Genomic DNA, 24816 nt, shown 5'->3' on the forward strand with positions numbered 1-24816 from the left:
GGGCAGGGACAGGAAAATGCAAGCCAGGATTTGATCAGCCACAATGACATACCGAATGGTGGAGGAGGCTCGATGGGCCAAATCCCCCTTCCTGTTTATTACATTCTTTCCATCTAAAGTCTCAGGTTTTGTTTGAAAAAGTTTTCATGAAATTTATCAGAAATGTTACCGTGTCAGAGGTGCTATGTAAATGCAGACTGCTGTTGTTAACACAAGGGACAACTTAGCCTTGCAAATTACCCAGCATGCAGTGAGGGCAACACTCAGAGCCTGTATGCGGGATGGATGCTCGTGAGCTGCCGGCCAGCCTTTGCTGAGCGGCAGTTGGCGTTGACTCACCAAGGATGTTCTCGTGTCTCATTAACACGGTCTGATAAATTTCCGTCTCCCTGAACCAGCTGGCCTCCTCCATTGTAAAGAAGACTTTAACTGCAACCTTCTCACCGCGCCATCTTCCCATCCAGACTTCACCATAGCGCCCCTTCCCAATCTGCTTCACCATCTGAATCTGCTTAGCAATCGTCCTCTGAACCTGAAAGCACAAACATCAGGCACACCTTAAATCCTGGTTGAAACTACTGATCCAGGCATATCCCTGTACAGGTATAATGCGGTGTTTGTGTTCTTGTGCAACCCCACGTTATAACAAAATGGCGCTTTAGAAACAGTGCTTAAAGTGTTGGCAATGTAATCGTTTTACAGTCAACACACATTTTAAAAGTTCGCACTTTAGAAAATTCGCACTTTAGTGAATTCACATTGACTAAACACAAGCTATAGCAGAACAACCTGTACACAGGGCATTGGTGAGAGCTTATCTAGAATACTGTGAACTCTCCTTAGTTATGGCCTGGTGTTAACGCATGGGGAGCAGCTCAAACAAGGTTCACCAGAATAATAGCTGGAAAAGGTGGATTGCGTTATGAGGAGAGTTTGAGCAGGTTAGGCTTGTATCCTCCAGAGTTTAGAACTTATTTATATACGTTTCTGAGGGTTCTTGACAGGCTGGAGATTGGGAGAGTATGTCGTCTTGTGGGAGTCAGAGATCAATGTTTAAAAATAAGGAGGCATCCACTGAAGAATCATAGAATCCCTACAGTGTGGAAAGAGGCCATTCAGCCCACACTGACCATGAGATGGGCACATTGCTTAGACCATTCCCTTAACCCTGCATTTACCATGACCAATCCACTTAGCCTGCATATCTGTGGACTGTGGGAAGAAACAAACGCAGACACGGGGAGTATGTGCAAACTCCACACAGACAGTCGTCCAAGGGTGGAATTGAGCCTGGGTCCCTGGTGCTGTGAGGCTAACCACCGAGCTACCGTGCCACCCAGGTGTGGAGATGTGAAAGCTGAGATGAGGAGAAATGCACAAGCCAATTTGTGCACAGCAAGCTCCCGCAAACTGATCCAATGTGATCATGAATGGATTGTTTCTGTTTACAATGTGAAAGGGATGGGGGTTGAGATGCTGGAGAGTGCTCAGGGAGATCTCACCTGTTTCTCTTCAAAACAGGGATCTTCCAGTAAATGGGGTGGGGGGTCAGTTTAATATCTCCTCAGGGAGGTGGTCTCCGACAGCACAGGCCTGCTTCAGGTCTGGCAGCAGTCTGGACTGTCATGTGCTCAAGTCTCAAAGCCGACGCTGGTCACTTTGTGAAGTTCAGAACATTTATCAGAGGATGGAAGTACACTGGCGCCTAGACTGAGTCTTGAGGCAGTTCTGTGAGTTTGCACAGATACAGAGGAGCTGTTCCACTGGGCCCAGGGGAATGAAGTGTCAGCTGCTTACCAGGAGAGGGAGCCCTGAACCACTGCCTGAGCTCTGTGACTGCTCAATCAAATCCTTAAGGGATTCTCCAGGTGGGATGAAGGTTTCGTTCTGTTCAATGCCCATGTTGTATCGTGGTCTCTCCTCTTGTCTTTTGTACCTTAAAAGGGAGCAAAGCAATGTTAAAATATCTGTGATAGCAAGCAGCCATTCAAAAAACGGTGTTTATTGTTCTCTGGTCCAACGTTTATTCTGTTTTATCAAAGTGCTTGCCTTCCTTACACTTCGAGAACACGTTGACCCCATTACAATGAAAGACACCACTCTGCCTTTGATGATTAACTTCAAACCAGTTGATTAATCTTCCCAGGGGTGAATATTCCTTGCAGATTAACGTCAGACATTTTTCAGACATGAAGACAGACATGCCAATGGTAAACAGCAACAGTGTCTGCTTGACTCCTTTCTGAGGTTTCATGGTTACTCAGCGCTGTTTCAACAGGTTCTTTAAGGTGGGGCTGGTCAGATTTACTGTCAATAATCTCCTTCGGCTAACAATTAGAATCACAGCAATTTCAAGAAACGCTGCATTTGCTCGGACAAAGTCACCAGAATCCCATTCTCTCGTTCAAGAGAGATTCGGGTGGTGGTTTAACCTGAGGGTCACTGTGCCTCAGGGTGAGGGGAGAGGTTGGGAAGGAGAGTCCTTCAGGGTAACCTCAGCCGGTGATGGGAATTGAACCCACACTGCTAGTATCACTCTATATTGCAAACCTGCCATCCAGCCAATTGAGCTTACCAGCCCTCCTCCGTATGCAATGGTAAAAGAGGAAACAACCTAATAAACAAGTGAATGGGTGACAATTTGAAGGTGGGGGGGGGGAGGGGTAGAGGACATCCACGGAGGAGGATTGGCCAAATATCAAATGACCATGAGTTGGGGTGAGGGGGTGGGTGTGGATGTTGACCAGGTATTGGGTGAGTGTCAGAGGGGGGAGGGGTAGAGGGGAAGGACCAATGGTTGAGGGGGTGGTAGGTGCAGAGTGACAGTGTGTGGGAGTGGTGTTGCACGTACCCCGAACCTGATTTTATCCGTGCGTTCCTGTTCTCAACTGGGTAACAGGCGGAGAGAGAGTGAGGGGTAAGGCCATGGGAAAACAAGGTCGGGAATTTTGAAATCTGGAACCTCGCCGGCGAGAATGGGGAGGAAATGGAATGAATAGGACTTGGAATGAGCTGGGAGGTAGGGAGTAGGGCAGGAAGCAGAGTGAGAGAACAATTCTGTGAAGAGAGAGAATACATTTTCTGGATTAAATGTTTCTAACTAATCGCCGATATGAAGATGGGACTGACCTGAAGAAGCAGAAGATGATGAGGAGAGCCAGGATGATGCTACAAACAGTCACGGAGATCAGGAGGGCTATGTGGTGGGTGCTTCCATCTACAAAATCTGTGTGAAGACACAAGGAGTGAATGAAGGTAAAACCATTTCTGCATTACAGGGAGAGGGAGAGACATGCTGTCGAAATCGCTCATCTTACGCCCATCAGGACAAAACTGCAAGAATGCCATATTTTAAAAGGAACAACCATTTATACTGCATGAGAAGAGCGTGCTGATTGGTTGGTAACTGGGCTTTGACTCTCAGAATCGTTGAAAACCTGCTTAGCTTTTGTTTCAATTCAATTTGAATTCAAACTATTTTGTGGCACGCAAACAGAGCAATATAGGAAAAGGAGCTGGTTATTCAACACATTCAGTCTCAGCCACCATTCTTCCAGATCATGACGAGACATCCATCTCGATGCATCGTCCCTGGACTATATCCACTTTCCTTCATGTATCCAGAAATCTATGAATCCTTGTCTTGATCTTGCTCAATGACTAAGCTTGCACAGCCCTACAGAGTAGAGAATTCCACCACCCTTCGAGTGAGGAAATTCTTCATTACTTCAGTCTTAAAGGACCTGCTGGTTTTCAACTCACCAGCCAGTGAAGGCACTGACATCAACCCTTTCCTGACCCTGTAAGAACTTTGTCATCTTCTCCAAGGTCAGCCCTTTTTCCTTCAAACACTCATGAGCATAGCCTCAAAAGTCCCTTTGGAACTAAGATGAGGAGGAGTTTCTTTAGCGGGATCATGGTGAATCTACAGAATTCATTGCCTGTGGAGGTCAAGTTATTGAGTACCCTAAGACAGAGATAGGTAGTTTCTTGATTGGGAAGGGGATCAAAGGTTATGGGGAAAAGGAAGGGGAATGGGGTTGAGAAACTTATCAGCTGTGATCAAATGGTGGCGCAGACTCAATGGGTTGAATGGCCTAATTTTGCTCCTAAATCTTATGGTCTTATAATAGCTCATCCCCTCCACTTCTTCTTGTAAAACAATGCCATCATCTCCAGGATTAATCTGGTGACCCTTCCTCTCTGTGGTAAGCATATCCTTCCTTAGATACGGAGTCCAGAATTAAACACAGTACTCCAGGCGTGGACTCTCCAAGTCTCCATATAATCGCAGCAAGACTGCTTTATTTGTGTCTTCAAATCCCCTTGCAATCAAGACCATTGCTTCCTGGAGCTGCATGCCAACTGTTAGTGACTCAAACACACAGATCCCTTGAACACCTGTACTTCCAAATCTCTCACCACTTTTGAAATATTCTGCCTTTCTGTTTTCTTTCTTTCTGCCACAGTGATAGCTTCAGACTTACTCACATCTGAAACAAATCTGAATTTAATGAAGCTTAATCCTTTCATTTAGCACGTCTCAAAGACTTTGTTCCTTTGAAGCCTTGAGAAAGAAGCAGAGTAAAATAATTTTGAAAGATAACTTTGGATTTATCAGGCCTTTTAAAGCTGTAAAAGTCTCGTAATGGCATTTCACAGGGGATTTGTCAGACAGAACAAGGTCCCAAGAGTCAAAGGAGAAATGATGACAGGTGACCAGAGAGATGAATTTTCAGGGCATCTAATAGGAGGTGGGAAAGGTAGACAGTGGAGAAATTTATGGAATTTGAAAGCTCACAGCCACCAACAGAAAACACAAGGGAATCAGAGATGTATGAGGGGTTAAGATTATAGGAGCACAGAGAACTTTCACCTAGTAAAGGTCTGCTGACGAAGAATTCCCTTTTAAGCAAGCTATTTATTATTGTTCATGCTCAATCTACATATTTAGAAATTCATTTTCACAGACACTTTCACCAAACAGTCATGATCGCCAAAATATTTATCTTGCATCGTGTACTGATGTAGTCTGGTTGTTCATCTTTAGTCTGTTATTGCACAAGAAAGATAAGGGAATTTCATCCAATCAACCTGCACAAAATATTGCCTTTGTAAGGAGTAGAGAACAGCTGAAGTTAAAATTACATTCCAAATTGAGTCCAGTAAAAATTCATTAAAAGAGAAAACAATTAAACGTTGAAACTTTTTGACATCAGGTTCATATTCATCCTTTTACATAGACTTTGGCCAATGGTAAAAACACCCATTGACAAGGTCTGCTCCTGTATGGTCAATGAATGGTTCCATGAATGGTTCCCCCACTCCCACCTCATAGCCTGACTCCATGCCAGACTTCACCTGTCCAGCTGCGGGCTACTCCCAGCAGTGACCAGCACACCCAGTAGCAATGCTGACACACCAACACTCAGATTGGCTGGCAGCTCCTGTGTGGGTTTTTAAAAACGTATTCATGCGGCATGGCATCACTGTCTGGGCCAGCATTTATTGACCATCCCCAGTTGGGCTTGAGAAGCCACCTTCATGAATTGCTGCAGTCCATGAGCTGCAGGCAAACCCACGATGCTGCTAGGGAGAGAGTTACAGGATCTTGTCCCAGCAACACTGAAGGAACAACAATATATTTCCAAGTCAGGATGATGAATGCCTTGGAGGGCAAGTTGCAGGGGGTGGTGTTTCCATGTATCTGCTGCCCTTGTCCTTCGAGAAGGAAGTGCTTGTGTGTTTGTGATCCCGTGACTCTTGGACTCGAAACATTAACTCTGCTTCTCTCTCCACAGATACAGCCAGACCTGCTGCTATTCTCCAGCAATTTTGGATGTTGTTTATTTCAGATTTCGAGCATCTGCAGTTCTTTGCTTTATATTTTTATTGATCAGTGGGACATATTGTTGGGAGTGTTTTTGCAGCTGCACTCATCCAAGAAAGTGCGGAGTATTCCATCACAGTCCTGACTGGCACCTTGTGGATGTTGGATGGGGTTTTAGGGATTCAGGAGCTGAGTTATTCAATGCAGATTCCTAGCCTCTGACCTGCTCTTGTGTTTGTATGACAAGTCCAGTTCATTTTTTGGCAAATGGTAATCTTAGGATATTGTTAATAAGGGATTCACCATTTAATGTCAAGGAGCAGTGTTTGATCCTCTCTCGTTGGAGATAGTTAGTATTTGTTGCTTTAAAGGTCAAGTCTGGATATTGTCCAAGTCTTTCTGCATTTGGACATGGACTGCTTCAGTATCTGGACCCTTAATAAGGACAGTGCTCATTGGTGCAGTCACTTAACACACCATACCGACAAGATGCGTTAAGCCTCATGTATCATGTCCATACGAGGCAAACACTTTTGTGTACACAGGGAAAAAGTCAAACTGCTACAGAAGTCACTCCAGTCATCCCTCAAAGAAGGAAGCATGGAGTGAATTGAAATGAAGTTCACAAATCGATGATAGGGAGCCAGCGTTACAGAGTCCGGTGCCAGTCTGCATTTCTCAATTGCATCACCATTAAATAAATATACCGGCTAGGTGCCACCAGTGGAATTGTCCAAATCCAGGACCAGGCAAGTCTGTCCAACAGTACAGTCCTCTCCCAAGTCAGCGTGCTCAGTCAGGAAGCATTGCTCACTCAAAACCGCTCCGCTGGGTAGGCATGTTGTCTATGTACCTGGCACCAGTCTCCTGAAACACCTGCTCCACTCACATCTGCCCCGCAGAAGAGCAGAAATACTTTAAGAACTTCCTCAAAGTATCCGTGAAGACTTCAAACAACCCACTGACTCACGGGGCTGACGCTGGACCAACATAGAGAAGGTATTTCCCAAAGACCTCATTGGGAACAGGCTGACGGCAGGGTCAGACATTGGAGAGAGTGTGCAAACCTTCAAAATAAAAGGCCCAACCACCCACCCGTTCTGAAGGTTTGACACATCCCCCATTGAATCGGAGCAGAAACAAGTCCCCCTCAATCCTGAGGGCCTGCCTAAGAAGAAGGTGACATTAAAAAGAGGGACCCACTTCATCATCTTTGTCAGTGCTCGCTATGTGTTTTATGTGCAGTCCTTCAACACCCATCACCCTCACTGCTGCCAACCAGGATCTAACCGCAAAGAAATGCTGAACACGGTGAACAAGATGAATCCTACACCCATTGATCTCTCTGGAAATAAAGTGATTAGATTTCCACTTCACGGTGAAGTGAAATAAGGAAGGGTAGGTCGGTCCTAACGGGAGTATTCTCTTACGGCCATGACTATCCGCAGAAGAAAGGAGTCAGTCCCTTCATGTGGAGTGCACCCTGTTTGAGAAAACACTGACAGAACAGTTCTTAATCTGTTCAGGGCTGTGTTGACTGGAGGGCCATGAGAAGGAATCAAAAGCTAATAATTTGGCTTAAATTTCAGTGGAGGAAAATCTTGATATCTGATCATTTACAAGCGAGAAAGAAAAGATGTGCACTGATCCCTGTCTGCTACCACCGGCGAAAGACAAATGGTGTAAATGGCTTCTGGTCCATTGGAGCATTAGCTGAAACTGAGACAGGTCTCTCGAGGCTTGCATCTCTTATCAGGACCGAACCCACTCAAATGCAATCTCTCTTACATCGTTTATCAACAGTTTAGCATTTATAGCCAGCACTTTATTTCCTTCTGAAATGTGTGGCTTGTAACAGTTTAAGATGTCAGTATCTATTCATTTGAAACACGCTGTGATTTGATGGCTGAGGCTGTGACATGACAACGTGGAGAGATCACTCCTGGATGTAAAGGGATACTCTCTACAATGCTCAAAGGAAATACAATGGCCCACCAGATATTACAACTCCGACAATTTAGTACAACATTGCATCTGAGATACTTCCGAAGCGATGCACAATAACAGGTGCACTAAAACAAAACCAGACAGAAAAATATAATGCATGCCCAGTCTAATTCTAGACAAGGTTTTGAATTAATCTTGGATTAAATGTTCAGCACAACATTGAGGGCTGAAGGGCCTGTACTCTGCTGTACTGTTCTATGTTCTATAAGTTAGATGTTAAAGTCTTCTAGTGGCACACTTTTTTCTCTCTCTGTGCTTTACCAATTATTGCAATGTAAAAATGCGCACAGCAGTGTGATTTTAATCTTTAAATAACGTTATTGAGTCATACAGCACAAAAATAGGCCCTTCAGCTCAACTCAAATCATGCCGACCAGATTTCCAAACTGATCAACCTTCTCAACCTTTCCTATCTATGTATCAGTCCAAATGTCTTTTAAATATTGTGACCCTGCCAGCCTCCATCACCTCCTCTGGCAGCTCATTCAATATCCGCACCACCCTCTACGTGGAAAAGTTACTTTCAGATCCCTTTAAATCTTTCCCCTCTCACTTTAAACCTATGCCCTCTAGTTTTGGACCCCCTAGCCCTAACAAAAAAATCTTGGCCATTACCTTATCCGTGCCCCTCATGATTTTATAAACCTCTATAAGGTCACCCTTCAGCCTCCTATGCTCCAGGGAAAAATAGTCCCAGCCTATCCAGCCTCTCCTTATAACTTAAATCCTCCAGTCTCAGTAACATCCCTGTAAATCTTTTTTGCACCCTTTCTGGTTTAATAACATCCTTTCTATGGCAAGGTGACTAAAGTCACAGTATTCCAATTATCAATACCTTGTACAGCCTTAACATGATGTCCCAATTCCTGTACTCATCGCTCTGACCGATGAAGGAAAGTGTGTCAAACACCTTTTTCACCACCCTGTCTATCTCTGACACCGCTTTCAAAGAACTATGTACGTGCTCCCCTTGGTCTCTCTGCCCTGGTTTGTCTGACCAAAATTGCAACACCTCGCATTTATCTGAATTCAACTCCAACTGCCATTTCTCAGCCCACTTGCCCAGTTGAACAAGATCTCACTGTACTTGTACAGAACATTCTTTGTTATTTTCTGTGCCACCAATTTTGGCATCATCTGCAAACTTACTAACCATGCTCTTACATTCTCTTACATTCTCATCCAGCTCTGATCCTTGCGGCATACCACTGGTCACAGGCCTCGAGTCTGAACAACAGCCTTCTACCATCACCCTCTGTCTCTTACTGTCAAGTCAATTTTGCAACCAACTGGCTAGCTCCCCCCGGATCCCATGTGATCTACCCTTACTAACCAGTCTATCTTGCAGAACCCTGTCGAAGGCCTTGCTAAAGTGAATAGCAAGACCATTCCTATTGGTGAAGTTAGCCCTCAATCCACGTAGAATGATCTTCTGCCATACAGTGAATCCAAAAATTCCACAGCACATGCAGATTAATCCACCAAAATGAACTGCTATTTGATAATCTGGCAGCCTGTTGGATATGCTTTCTCTGGAGATTACCACAGGGAGGTTAAATGGATGGCTAGAAGTCAATGCATTTCTCTAGCATCTTTCATAACCACAGAGCGCATAGAGTCCTTTGGAAGTGTAATCACTGTTAGAAAGCAGAAAAGATAGTTTACAACCAGGTGAGGAAGGGGAAATCAGCACCCTTCATTGTAATCCCCTCTCAATCAGTTATTTCAAATCTTTGGTTTCCACCTGCAGCTATCATACTTCAGTTAAAATGCAGCTTGTTTGAAAATAAATGACCAACACAAGATTTTCTTGAGTGAAGGCAACAGGAGCTTTATTCAAGACTGAGTCAGAGACAAAATAATCCAAACACAACATCTTGGAGATATTAAGGACTGTAGGTGCTGGAAGTCAGAGTCAATAAAAAGTGAAGCTGGAAAGGAACAGCAGGTCAGGCAGCATCAGGGAAGCAGGAAAGTCAACATTTCAGGTTGACCCTTCATCAGGACTAGAGAGGGAGAAGAGAACTGAGAAATAAATGGGGGGAGGGATGGCTGGGGGAAAGGTAGGAGGGATGGTGATAGGTGAATGCAGGGGACATCAAACACAGGTAATAAAAGTTGAAAAGAGAGACTGTATGGCAGATTCTGCAGTTAAACAGTCCTTAGCATCCTGGAGGTATGAAATCTGAACCTCGGACTATAGTTGTTTAGTGTTTAACCTCTCTCCTTATCTGTAGTGGAATCTGTAGATAACTTTTGAGTTGTGTGTGATCGGTTACTTTTCCAACATCTTACTGGCACCTATTTTCCAAGAAATGACAGTTCCAGCTGTTTTCTTAAAAATGGATGCTGCAATATAGTTCAGTGTGCATTCTCAAGTCCAGCTCCATTAGCTTTCCAAGCTGTCAAACTGATAGGTGAGCTTTCATCTCCTGATTTGTGGAATTGTTATACACGTGTGAATTCAACATGAGAAAAGTTTTATTGACACTAACACAGTTGCCTAGTCTCAATTACTTCAGGTAAAAATGCAAATTTCACTGCAAATGATTTTGTTTATTCCACATGATGTCTCACAAAGTCTCAATCTGTGGTCAGGTGACAATCCCAACCATCTTACTTGATGTTTTTTCTGAATCCTGATCAGCCCTGATGAACGGCTTATGCCCGAACTGTCGATTCTCCTGCTCCTCAGATGCTGCCTGACCTGCTGTGCTTTTCCAGACTCCTGTCTCCAGCAGTCCTCACTTTCTCCCATTATAAAAATGCCTACCATTTATTTTTAGCAGAGGGATGTCAGTTAGTGCAGGACATCGCTTCAAGATAATGAGCAAACAAAAAAAAAAGGCACTGGGGCGTTGAGTAGAAATATCTTTTTAGGGAATTATGCTGCCTGAAAAGTTGGCAAAAGCACATTCAGTTTGAACTTTCAAAAGGGAATGCCATAAATACTTGAGGGACTTAATGAAATGCCTTTTGATCCCGTGAAACGCAATGAGCCCTTCACTTTAAACATCTCATCAGAGTTGAAGCAATTGACAGCACAAGTCATATGTAGCAATGTGGTTAGTCCAGCTACACTCACCTGGTTTCCTACACCTCCTAGATTTGATGACCTACCCTAAATACACAAAGCATTTAAATGGCACGTTCACAATAGGAGTATGAAGAATACTCAACCAGTCCCGAGCACTGTGAGTCCATAAATGCTGCCAGACCTGCTGAGTTTCTCCAGCAATTTTTGTCTTTGTTTCCAATCTGCAGCATATGCTGTTCTTTGTTTTATTTCACTAGAGTTCCTTTTCTTTTTCCATGGCAATATTTCAGCTAATCAGAATCATTTTACCAACCAATTAGCACTCCCTTTCTCTTGTTGTACAAATTGTTGTGATCATTTGAAATTTGGAATTCTTGCACTTGTCCTGACGAGTGTGAGATGGAAAACTACAGCAACATGTCTCTCTTTTCAGATCAGAGCTCAACCAGCATGGTATTCCTTTGAAAAGGACTCCACGACCCCGGTGCCAAAAAAAATCTTCTGAACCACGTCATCTAAACTTTCACACTGATCGGGACACCGATCAGTTATCTTTAGTTAGCATTCAAAAGGTGATGCTGCTAAAACCAAAAGATTTTAGAGGCATGGTCTATATAGAGATGTTCCCCATCTCCAATTCTCTCCTAACTCCTCTTCTTTTCCTCACCCTTACCCCATTGTCTCTTATCCATCACCAGATTTAGATTAGATTCCCTACAGTGTGGAAACAGGCCCTTCGGCCCAACAGGTTCACACCAACCCTCCGAAGAGTAACCCACTCAAACCCCTTTTCCCTCTGACTAATGCACCTAATTGACAATTTAAGCACGGCCAATTCACCTGACCTGCACACCTTTGGATTGTGGGAGGAAACCGGAGCGCCCAGAGAAAACTCACTCAGACACGGGGAAAATGTGCAAACTCCAAACAGACAGTCACCCGAGGTTGGAATCGAACCCGGACCCCTGGTGCTGTGAGGCAACAGTGCTAACCACTGAGCCACCGTGCCGCCCCTAATTTCTTGCCAAGGAACCAGACAAAACGTCACCACCTCTGTTCCTTTCAGGGACACTAAGGCTGGCAAACACAGCTTCCTCCCCCACATTATCTGCACTTTGTGTTTTTCAATATCTGCACGGCTCGCACAGATACAGGGACAAGGAAACTGCAGTGCAGCAGATTTATTACAGCCAGCTAAGTTTAAATGCTTGAATCATGCTCATGTACTGAACCAGTCAGAGATTAACAAGCACATCTCCAGATCATCATATCTTCTTCAATGGGTTGACTGCAGTTCATCAGATGCACATTAACTGCTGCAATGTTTGCAGATTTGCGCAAAAGTACGGTTTCGTTTCTGGAAGAACAACACATTGGGCTCACGGACACTGCCCTAACACAATTCGACATTGACATTCGAGAACCCATCAAATACAGCTGAACCCAGTTCCCAATGAAACTCACTTTAAATCAGTCAGGTTTCAACGATTTTTCTCGTCTAATAGATGACAGCAAAGCATTTCAGGTACTTGCCCCAACGTGCCACAAGTTCATCTTTAAACTTAGGGGTTTATCTCCACAACACAACAACAAAGCCAAGTGTTCATGGATTTTTGATTTGCTTGTAAAATGTGGGAGAAGGGTTTAAAACTAATTGGGAAGCTTTTGCAAAGAACTGGTGCGGGAGCATGAGGTGGAAGATCAGAACTGACTTTGCTCCAGCGTTTTGTCTGTGGGCACTCACCTATTTTGGCGGGGGTGGGGGTGGGGGGGGGCTCACGAGAAATCTTGTGTCAGTTGGCTGGAAGGCTGATTTTGATACTGAGTGACACTAACACCATGGATTCAATTCCCACACTGGCTGAGATAACCATGAAGGGCTCTCCTTCCCAACCATTTCCCTTGCCGTGAGGTATGCTGATCCTTGTGTTGAACCATCACCAGTTATCGCTCTCTAATGTGATAGCAGCTCTAGGACAATCACAACTTTATCTTTTGCTATAGCTGGAATCAAACACAACTGAATGTTCTTTTCCTCCATCACCGAATCACTGTGACATTTTCTTTTGTTTTTACCTATTTAATGCCACCAATGCATCACCCGTTGTAGCCAATTGGATATGTACATGCAAAGCCCAGTAAGGGCAATGCAGGCCACCAGAGAGGGAGAGGGAGAGGGGGCTAACTCAAAATAGAGTTGGATGGGGAGATAAAGCACTCTACCCTCTGGGATGCCCAGCTCTTTCTAAAGATGTTGTGAGCGTTAATGGACACTGTGTGGTCCCTCTCCAAGGACACCCAGGCATGAATGGAACCACAGAAGAGGGACAAGCACTTGGCAGAGATGGATCTCCTTCACAGCGCACTGCCTGGACCTGTTTATTGCCAGCCTGGCTAGGCCCAAGGGCAGGACCACGAGGGGATCCTCTGGTCTGCCCACACCCCTCCGCACTGGGTGCCCAAAGGTCAGGAGCGTGGGGTGGATGTGCAAACACAAACACAACAGAAGGTTTTTCAAATAGCTAAAAACGAGGTACAAATGGCCATAACTTGATCCACAGACTCCACAGAGCCACGAAAAATGACTTTGCCTTTTTCCTTTTGTGTGATTACAAAGCGCAGCTGTTCACGACCTACTTAGAACTCACTGAGAGGTCTTTATTGGAATTCATGGAGGTGAATATCTCAGTCAAGGCAATTATTTATTGCCCATCCCTAACTGCCTTGAGGAAGGTGCTGATGAGCTGCCTTCTTGAACCACTGCAGTCTTTGGGAGTTAGAGACAGCCACAGTGTTGGGAGGGAGGGAGGGAGGGAGGGAGCTCCAGGTCCTGATGACAGTCTTGCCTGTCCGTAAGTTAGACACTTTGGGGCTTCAATAAGTCAGAGAACAGCAAAGCTGCCCAACACTTCTGTCCTCAATTAAATATCATACCAGTCACAAGCAGGTAGTTGGACAATGCAAAAGCCCTCACCGTGGACTTTACAAATCTCTCCCCCACTCCCTTAGCTTCAAATCCATCGACAAGGGAGAGTACAATCCAGCTCAGAGGGACAGAAGGAAAGATATAATACTTTCTGCATTTAAATTGCCTTTTTGCCACTCCAGGTTTCCTTCGTGCCTGTGTATCGGGTCCTATCCAGGACTTTGTGACACTAATTTTCAGAGTGTTAAGCTTAAATAGGTTGTGACACTGAAACTGAATATCAGATCCCCCTCCAGAATGTTCCGGCTTATTTTTACAACAGGTGCCGGGGAGACTCCGACTTTACTTCTCAACACAAAAAGTACATTTAATGCAAGAAAAGACTTGCATTTTTATAGCACTTCCCACGATTATCAGGATTCGAATGGTTTAGATGAGGGAACTAAACAGAGCATCTCAAAATTTGCAGACAACACAAAGCTGGGTGGGAGGGTGAGCTGTGAGGAGGATGCAGAGATGTTGTAGTGTCTTATGGACAGACTGAGTGAATGGGCAAATGCATGGCAGATGAAGTATAATGAGGTTATGCATTTTGGTGTAGGTGCAGCAGGCAGTAGAGAAGGCAAACTGTATACTGACCTTCATAGTGAGGGGATTCAATTACAGGAATAAGGATGGCTTGCTGCAATTGGATGGGACACTGGTGAGACCACATCTGGAATACTGTGTGCAGTTTTGGTCTCCATATCTGAGGAAGGATGTTGTTGTGATAGAGAGAGTGTAGTGAAGATTTACCAAACTATTCTTGGATGGCCGGACTCAATGGGGAGAGATTGAGTCAATTAGTACTGTATTCGCTGTAGTTTACAGAATGAGGGAGAATCTCACAGAAACCAATAAAATTCTAACAGGACCAGACAGTTTAGATGCAGCAAGGATGTTCCTGATGGTGGGGAAGCCCAGAACCAGGGGGTCTGAGTTTAAGGATAAGGGGTAAACATTTTAGGACTAAGATAAGAAGAAATGTCTTCACCCAGAGAGTGGTGAGCCTCTGGAATTCTGAATGTGGATGAGGCCAAAACATTATGTGTTTTAACGAAGAAAGTAGATATGGTTCTTGTGGCTGAAGGGATTGTGGGATATGGTTGTTTTAGGGTATCAGATCATAACACACAGGAGCAGAATTAGGCCATTCTGCCCATTAAGTCGACTCCACCATTTGATCACGGCTGATATGTTTCTCAACTCCATTCTCCTGCCTTCTCCCCCTAACCCTTGATCCCCTTACTAACCAAGAATCTATCTATCTCTGTCTTAAATACACTCAGTGACTTGGCCTCCAAAGTCTTCTGTGACAATGACTTCCACAAATTCACCACCCTCTGGCTGAAGAGATTCCCCCTCAGCTCTGTTCTAAAGCGTCATTCATTCACTCTGGGGCTGGGCCCTCAGGATCCTAGTCTCTCCTACTAGTGGAAACATCTTCTCCATGTCCATTTTATCCAGGTCTCTCAGTATTCAGGAGGTTTCAATCAGACCTCCCCTCATTCTTCTACACTCTATCGAGAATGGACCCAGAGTCCTCAACTGCTCCTCATATGACAAGCTCTTTATTCCTGGGATCATTCTTGTAAACTTCCTCTGGACCACCTCCAAGGTCAACTGTACATTAACCTGGTTATGTTTTCAAAATGTCTCACCATCATCACAGCTTCGTCAGGAACACACTCAACACAGAAATCCTTGCTCCTCACTGATTTGGATCTGCTGCAGTGCTCCAAGGAGACTCAGCCTAAGATGGAAGAACAACATCTCATTTTCCGCTTGGGGACTCTGCAGCTTTCAGGACTCAACTTCCTCCATGTCCTTTACCCACCCCCACATCTCAGACCCTGTTATGGCATGGGCTGCTCTCAGCACAGCCAACCCATTCACACCTCCTCGTTGCCCCCATTACCAGCTTTTCTCTTTCCCTGGTTTACAATCAACCATCCCTTTGTCTGCGTAATCTTCTCTCTTTCCCATTGAACACTGTCTCCACCTACCTGCTCGGTCCATCCCTATCTCCCATCAGCAACATGTCTATTCACCTTTTCCCAGCTACTGGAGAAGGGTTACTGGACTCGAAACATTAACTCTTGACTCTCTCCACAGACGCTGCCAGACCTTGAATTTCTCCAGCAACTTCTGTTCTAATTTGCATCTGCAGGTCTTCGTTTTAGTTTAGGATGGTAAAGACATGCCACACCTTCAAAGGAACAGACAAGGTATTGCCACCGAGAGCATCAGGTTATCTGTTCTTTCCTGTCTGCTCTAGTAGATAACTGCAACATCTTCCAATTGTTGCTCGAGATTTTTAGCATCTGCACCTTTAATACCTTCACTCCACTATTCCTGAAAACTCACTGCGCAGTGATGATATGCGCGGCGTAATCCAAAGAAAGCCATCCTTATGAGAACAGTTGCATCACATCTGCACTGAGAGCTCAAAGTAAATCAATCCAAACGAGACAGTGGGAGAAAAAAAACAGGATGAAAATTGATGCAGTGTGATCGATATCAAGTGAATCATCAAACTGTACAATACCGAGAGAGGGCCACACTGCCCATTAACCCTGCGCCAGACCAATCAATTAGTCCTTCTGCCTGCCTGCAGTCTCACAGGTGTTTATCAGGAGAAGGAGGTGCAGTACTATTGTGGCAGTACACATCACCAATGTGTTGTAATCCTGAATCCTGAACTAAGGCTCTCGGGCCAGGGGTTCAAATCCCACTGCTTCAGCTGGTGGAGCCTCAAAGTAAATGAATAAATACGTCATCCTCAATAATGATAACCATGACAACGGTCATTGATTGTTGCAAAAACCCATACAGTCCCCTTACATCCTTTAGGGAAGGAAACCTGCCACACTTACTCAGTCTTGCTCAATTGTGACTCCAGACCCAAGTGCACTTGACTGCAGTTGGAAATGGCCAAGCAAGCCAAGGGGTATTTAGGGATGGGCTTACACTGCCAGAGGTACCTCCATCCCAAGAATGCATAAACATTTTTAAAAAAATCTCTGCTCAGCAACATCTCTTGAACTCAAGTGAGCATAGGTTCTGAAATGATCCCTCATTTGTTTTACCTCTCATGTCCTGGGGTGGCAATGTCGGGTGGAGATCTCGGTTACAGAAGTCCCGGTCAGTGCAGCATTCAATAGCTCTTCGTTGAGATGACTTTGGAGTATCCTCAAAAAAGAAATTAGCAAAGACACGCTGATTAAAATGGGGCATCTGATTTCGTCATTCAGGTTGTATTTTATCATATAAACATCATTAAAAAATCATCAGTTTTTCTTTCCTCTCAATATATCACCCAGATCGTTCAACCATTCCACATGTTACCTTTCCACTTCAAGAACACTGCCAGAGTGAAGGGACCATAGAGAAGAAGGAAAGTGAGAGACAGGGCACACCATCAGGTTTCAACCATGTTGGATCACTCTTTAGTCAGGGGTAACTAAAGGGAAGGGGAATGGGTCTGGGTGGGTTGCTCTTTGGAGGGTCAGTGTGGACTTGTTGGGCCAAAGGGCCTGTTTCCATACTGTAGGGAATCTAATTAATCCAATTAATTAGAATTTATTGGTTTCTGACGGAAGCAGATTTTCTTTATTATGGGAAATCAGGCCATCAAGTTGCTAATTTAGAATGTATTTACAGAAATTCCTCACTTAAAGTTGTGGTTTTCTATCAGTCACAAGTGAAACAACTTCAAGTGAGTTACATTTTCACATCCAAGCCAATGTTAAACTGTAGTTAGATTCTGTGGGTCTTTTGTTATCAGAAAGAAAATCATCAAAACATTACACTCTGCAAACCAAAATAATTTATATTGCTAAATCCCACATTGGCAAATGAAATAACTTTAAAAATCAAAATCAATTTACAAATAAACAAGACTAATTTAATTCTGTGCCAATCTGCTTCTGGAACCTTCCACTCCCAAACACCTTTCATCGAAGGATGTCATCCCCTTCACTCATCCTCCGACCCCCAGCTTGTCCCCCTCACTCACCCTCCAACCCTCAGCCCCCTCCCCCTCACTCACCCTCCGACCCTCAGCCCCTCCCCCTCACTCACCCTCCGACCCTCAGCCCGTCCCCCTCACTCACCCTCCGACCCCCAGCCCCTCCCTCTCACACCCTCTGACCCTCACACCCTCCCCCTCTCACCCTCCAACCCTCAGCCCATCCCCCCACTCGCCCTCCGACCCTCAGCCCGTCCCCCTCACACCCTCCAATCCTCAGCCCCACCCCTTCACTCACCCTCTGACCCTCAGCCCCTCCCCCTCACTCACCCTCCAACCCACAGGTCCCCTCCTCATTATAATTATCCATATTGTCCTAAGCAATAATTATCCCTGAATTAACATCACACAAACAAATCATCTGCTCATTCTCACATTATTCTTTGTGGGAACTTGCTTGATGCAAATAAGGCTGCAGAGTTTTCAACATTAGGATCTGACTACAGTTAAAAACTAGTTCATTGGATGTAACAGATGCTTGGAGGTTGTGAAAGATGCTGTATAAATGCAAGCCTTGATCTGTATAGTAAAGAAATCTCAGTCACACCGAATGTGACAATGCTGATTAACACAGACATTAGTCTCTGTCTCTGGTGTAACTGTTCTCTACCTTATCTTTGCACCTATGTAATCTCAGGAAAGGATATGTTCGTGTCCTGCAAACTGAAGAGAATCCTGTTTACATAAAGTCATAGAGTAATTGAGATGTACAGCATGGAAACAGACTCATCGGTCCAACTCGTCCATGCCAACCAGTTATCCTAACCTAATCTAGTCCACTTGGCTCAGCACTAAAAATCAAACTTCTGACTTTATTTCACTATTTTTCAACTTTATGCCTAAGATTTTGTACCTAGGTCCCTTTGTACCTAAGATGGCCCCAGGAGTGGTGACTTTGTGCCCTTTTCACAGTATTCCTAAACTTGAGTACATGTGCCAATAAACCTAATTCTAATAGTTTCCCCAGATTTCCATGCTCAAACCTGCTGAAGATTTGAGTACTTCTAGATATGTTTGTCAACATTCTCAGAGATATTATGGCATATTTTTGGAGTCAGTGGGACTCCCACCAACGCAGAGACTAATACCAGGATTAAGTTGTCAGCCAGTCTTGAGTCTCTTTGATAGTGAAGAAGGAGTTTGCTATGCTTTCCTTTATTGGTCAGAGTATTGATACATGAGTTGGGAGGTCATGTTGTGGCTGTACAGGATATTGATTAGGCCACTGTTGGAATATTGCGTGCAATTCTGGTCTCCTTCCTATTGGAAAGATGTTGTGAAACTTGAAAGGGTTCAGAAAGGATTTACAAGGATGTTGCCGGGGTTGGAGGATCTGAGCTACAGGGAGAGGCTGAACAGGCTGGGGTTGTTTTTCCTGGAGTGTCGGAGGCTGAGGGGTGACCCTATAGAGGTTTACAAAATTATGAGGGGTGTGGATAGGGTAAATAGGCAAAGTCCGGGAGTCCAGAACTAGAGGGCATAGGTTTAGGGTGAGAGGGGAAATTTATAAAAGGGACTGAAGGGGCAACCTTTTCTCACAGAAGGTGGTGTGTGTATGGAATGAGCTGCCAGAGGAAGTGGTGGAGGCTGGTACAATTACAACATTTAAAAGGCATTTGGATGGGTATATGAATAGGAAGGGTTTAGAGGGATATGGGCCGGGTGCTGGCAGGTGGGACCAGATTGGGTTGAAAATGTGTTGCTGGAAAAGCGCAGCAGGTCAGGCAGCATCCAAGGAGCAGGAGAATCGACGTTTCGGGCATGAGCCCTTCCTCAAGGGCTCATGCCCGAAACGTCGATTCTCCTGCTCCTTGAATGCTGCCTGACCTGCTGCGCTTTTCCAGCAACACATTTTCAGTTCTGATCTCCAGCATCTGCAGTCCTCATTTTCTCCTCCTTGATTGGGTTGGGATATCTGGTCGGCATGGATGGGCTGGACCGAAGGGTCTGTTTCCGTGCTGTACATCTCTATGACTTTATTTGTAAGGAGATCTTAGTAATCCGTAAGCATAATAGGCTGGTTATGGTCGGGCATTTTAACTTTCCAAACATAGACTGGGACTGCCATAGTGTTAACGGTTTAGATGGAGAGGAATTTGTTAAGTGTGTTCAAGAAATGTTTCTGATGTATCGACTAGAGAAGGTGCAAAACTTGACCTACTCATGGGAAATTAAGGCAGAGCAGGTGACTGAGGTGTCAGTGGGGGAGCACTTTGGGGCCAGCAACCATAATTCTAATAGATTTAAAATAGTGATGGAAAAGTTGAAGTTCTAAATTGGAGAAAGGCCAATTTTGATGGTATGAGGCAAGAACGTTCAAAAGCTGACTGGGGGCAAATGTTCACAGGTAAAGGGATGGCTGGAAAATGGAAAGCTGTCAAAAATGAAATAATGAGAATCCAGAGACAGTATATTCCCGTTGGGGTGAAAGGAAAGGCTGGTAGATGTAGCAAATGCAGGATGACTAGAGAAATTGAGGTTCCGATTAAGAAAAAGAAGGAAGCATATGTCAGAGGGCGGCATGGTGGCTCAGCAGTTAGCACCGCTGCCTCACAGTGTCAGGGACCTGGGCTCGATTCCAGCCTTGGGCGACAGTCTGTATGGAGTTTGTACATTCTCCCTGTGCCTGCTGGGTTTGCTCCAGTTTCCTCCCACAGTCCAAAGATGTGCAGGTCAGGTGAATTGGCTATGCTAAATTGCCCATAGTGTTAGGTGCATTCGTCAGGGGTAAATATAAGGATGTGGAATTGGTCTGAGTGGGTTGCTCTTCGGGGGGGGTTGGTGTGGACTTGTTGGGCTGAAGGGCCTGTTTCATACTGTCGAGTATCTATTCTAAGATATGGACAGGATAGATCGAGTGAATACTTACAAGAGTATAAAGGCATAATTAAGAGGAAATTCAGGAGGTCAAAAAAGGAAGCTGAGATAATTTGGAATTTAGGAAAGACAAAGGGCAGGACTTATACACTTAATGGTAAGGTCCTGGCGAGTGTTGCTGAACAAAGAGACCTTGGAGTGCAGGTTCATAGCTCCTTGAAAGTGGAGTCGCAGGTAGATAGGATAGTGAAGAAGGTGTTTGGTATGCTTTCCTTTATTGGTCAGAGCATTGAGTCATGTTGCAGCTGTACAGGACATTAGTTAGGCCATTTTTGGAATATTGTGTGCAATTCTGGTCTGACTCCTATCAGAAGGATGTTGTGAAACTTGAAAGGGCTCAGAAAGGATTTACAAGAATGTTGCCAGGGTTGGATGGTTTGAACTACAGGGAGAGGCTGAACAGGCTGGGCCTGGTTTTCCTGGAGCATCAGAGACTGAGGGATGACCTTATAGAGGTTTATAAAATCATGAGGGGCATGGATAGGATAAATAGACAAAGTCTTTTCCCTGGGGTAGGGGAGTCCAGAACTAGAGGGCATATGTTTAGGGTGAGAGGGAAAAGATATAAAGGGGACCTAAGGTTCAACTTTTTCACGCAGAGTGGTGCGTGTATGGAATGATGGTGGAGGCTGGTACAATTACAACATTTAAAAGGCATCTGGATGGGTTTATGAATACGAAGGGTTGAGAGGGATATGGGCCAAATGCTGGCATTTGGGACTAGATTAGGTTGGGATATCTGGTTGGTATGGATGAGTTGGACCGAAGGATCTGTACCAGCACTGTCCAGCTCTATGACTATAACCTGGTGTGTGTGATCGTTAACGTTCAGCAGCAGAAACACACTCTCGTCTCGCCTACCCACCCCGTCACTGGCAAAACAAACCCATCTCCCTCTGCTGCTGCCCATTGGGAAGAAACCTTGTCTCAGATGTGCTGGAGACTGAGCTCTCCACAGAAGGCTGGTAAGGTTAAAGTACGATGACAAAACGCAGAGAAAGAAGAAACACAGTCAAAGTGAAAGGAGCTGATGAGCTCCAGTCTCAGGAGACTACACGCTATGCTGCTGCTCTGTCACCATCCTGACTGGAAGTGGTATCGTAGCAAGACGGTGCAAACATATTGAGCCTGGGATCGGCGCTCTTACTGCACAATGGTCACTGAGATAGGAGACCTGGGTTCAACACTCCCCTGCACCAGCGGTGTGCAATAAGATCACTGACCAGGGTGATCAGAGAATATCTTGAGACTGGGATTGCTTATTCCTATCAGACACACCAAGTGAGCCTTGCTGGAACTGCATGGGGATATGAAGTGGTTAACTTACAGGAATATTGAAGAGCAAAGGCCAGCCTTCAAGGATCTGGCAATTTCAAGCAGGATAGCAGATGGTTCATTCAAAAGATTCCAGCAGCACACGTACCACCATTGGCTTCAGTCGCATTAATAAGCTCAGTTTTCTGCTTTGTAGACTGACCGTGCACCTTCAGGCTGAGCTTGCACAGTCAGGTTTGCAGGGAGGCATGGAAACCAGCCCAGCGGAGAGCAGACACTGGGCCTCTGGCCTCCAGCTCAATTTGATAACTCAATCCAAGCACGTTGGCGAGAGATTCAAACTAGAGCCCAAAAGGTGGACAGGATCGGAAAAAAAACCCACTGTTTTTGTGCAAGGCTGCCTCCTTTATTTATGAGTTAAATAAAATGGCTATTTGACCCAAGGACGGGTCAAACACTAAACTGTAATAAATTGCTGCTCCTGACACTTTTGTCCTCAGGGTGGTCTGTGCTGTAGAGCTAGCCTATACCCCTGTCCCCACAAGAGCGAATTATGCTGGGTGCAGCAAAACTGTGCAATTTACATTGGCGGTGAGTACAGTCATTACATATGCACATAATTACAGTCCATAACTTGGAGCTGAAATCCTTTCCTGCTTGGTGTTGTGATTTAATGCACGAAGCAGATCTCTGTGAAATCTGGTTCCAATAAGCGGAGATCAGATTGATTACACCTGTCTGTGCGAAATGAGAGTTTTATGACTCTGCGGTGCCACTTGTTTACACTGAACCAATCCCACACCAAAACCCACCCACAGGTTTAAGTGCCCAGAAATGCTTAGGTTTCAAGGTGTGGAATGGAGAGGGGAGAGGGGGAAGCAGGCTGCTGAGATCATGCTCTGGCAGTCACCCTGCTGCATTCTCAATGCAGAACACGTCGTCAAAACTCTCCTGCAAGGATCCCAACCACGCTCTGATGTAGGGCTAGTGTCATCTGCCAGAACTGCTTCTCATAGCATGGTGGCTCAGTGGTTAGCACCGCTGTCTCACAGCACCAAGGCCCCAGGTTCAATTCCAAGCTCGGGTGACTGTCTGTCTGCAGTTTGCTCGTTCTCCCCATGTCTGTGTGAGTTTCCTCTGGGTGCTCCGGTTTCCTTCCACAATCCAAAGATTTGCAGGCTAGGTGGATTGCCCATAGTGTTCAAGGATGTACTGGCTAGGTGGGTTGGCCGTAGGAAATGCAGGGTTGATGGGGTGGGTCTGGGTGGGATGCTCCTCGTAGGGTCAGTGTGGACTTGATGGGCTGAATGACCTCTTCTGCACTATAAGGTTTCTGTGGATTTTGTGGGTGCTGTAGGAAAGATTGAATCGTTCATTCTCCAAGATTGGTTTCCATCGCAGTGAGGAGTAGGGGAAGGATTTCCTCTCTGCTGGTCCTAGTATTTTACACATCTCTACTGAAAGTGTGATGCTGGAAAAGCACAGCAGGTCAAGCAGCATCTGAGGAGCAGGAGAGTTGATGTTTCGGGCATAAGCCCTTCATCCTATTCTCTCCCAGGATGTAATAAAAGATAGAGACTGGGGCATAGCATTGAGAGAGCAGCTGGTGTTTTCCTGTCTGTACAATTTGCAAGCTGTTAACACCAGATCACATGGGTTAGGCCAATAATTGTGACGACTGCATTGTCAGAGGGTCAGTACCGAGGGAGTGCCACACTGTCACAGGGTCAGTACTCAGGGAGTGCCGCACTGTCAGAAGGTCAGTGCTAAGGGAGTGTCACACTGTCAGAAGGTCAGTGCTGAGGGAGTGCTGCACTGTCAGAGGGTCAGTGCTGAGGGAGTGCTGCATCATTGGAGTGTCAGTGCTGAGGGATTGCTGCACTGTCAGAGGGTCAGTGCTAAAGGAGTGTCAAACTGTCGGAGGGTCAGTGCTGAGGGAGTGGGCACTGTCAGAGGGTCAGTGCTGAGGGAGTGCTGCATCATTGGCGTGTCTGTGCTGAGGGAGTGCTGCACTGTCAGAGGGTCAGTGCTGAGGGAGTGCCGCACTGTCAGAGGGTTAGTGCTGAGGGAGTGCCGCACTGTCAGAGGATCAGTGCTGAGGGAGTGCCGCACTGTCAGATGGTCAGTACTGAGGGTGTGCCACACTGTCAGAGGATCAGTGCTGAGGGAGTGCCACACTGTCAGAAGGTTAGTACTGAGGGAATGCTGTACTGTTGGAGGGTCAGTGCTGAGGGAGTGCTGAACTGTCGGAGGGTCAGTACTGAGGGAGTTCCCCACTGTCAGAAGGTCACTGCTGAGAGAGTGCTGCACTGTCAGAGGGTCAGTACTGAGGGAGTGCTGCACTGTTGGACGATCAGTGCTGAGGGAGTGCCACACTGTCAGAAGGTTAGTACTGAGGGAATGCTGCACTGTTGTAGGGTCAGTGCTGAGGGAGTGCTGCACTGTCAGAGGATCAGTACTGAGGGATTTCCGCACTGTCAGAGGGTCAGTACTGAGGGAATGCCGCACTGTCAGAGGGTCAGTGCTGAGGGAGCTCCGCACTGTCAGAGGGTCAGTGCTGAGGGAGCTCCGCACTGTCAGAGGGTCAGTACTGAGGGAATGCCGCACTGTTGGAGGGTCAATGCTGAGGGAGTGCTGCACTGTCGGAGGGTCAGTGCTGAGGGAGCTCCGCACTGTCAGAGGGTCAGTGCTGAGGGAGCTCCGCACTGTCAGAGGGTCAGTACTGAGGGAATGCCGCACTGTCAGAGGGTCAGTACTGAGGGGTTTCAGCACTGCTGAAAAGTTAGTATTCAGGG

The 24816-nt window shown here is 45.6% G+C and overlaps 1 protein-coding gene across 10 annotated transcripts in view; it reads right to left on the reverse strand.

The window, feature by feature from the left end:
• bmpr1ba (bone morphogenetic protein receptor, type IBa) overlaps positions 1-24816 on the reverse strand; it is a 504601-nt gene that overhangs the window by 21102 nt on the left and 458683 nt on the right. For all 10 annotated transcript variants that reach the window (XM_072583837.1, XM_072583834.1, XM_072583835.1 and 7 more), the window contains 4 exons: positions 16929-17031; positions 3130-3226; positions 1798-1936; positions 340-532 (listed from right to left, as the gene is read on the reverse strand). In XM_072583837.1, coding sequence (XP_072439938.1) covers positions 340-532; positions 1798-1936; positions 3130-3226; positions 16929-17031 — 532 coding nt within the window. The remainder of the gene's footprint in view (positions 1-339; positions 533-1797; positions 1937-3129; positions 3227-16928; positions 17032-24816) is intronic.

The sequence above is a fragment of the Chiloscyllium punctatum genome, chromosome 14 (assembly GCF_047496795.1).
Source record: "Chiloscyllium punctatum isolate Juve2018m chromosome 14, sChiPun1.3, whole genome shotgun sequence".
NCBI classification, from domain to species: Eukaryota; Metazoa; Chordata; class Chondrichthyes; order Orectolobiformes; family Hemiscylliidae; genus Chiloscyllium; species Chiloscyllium punctatum.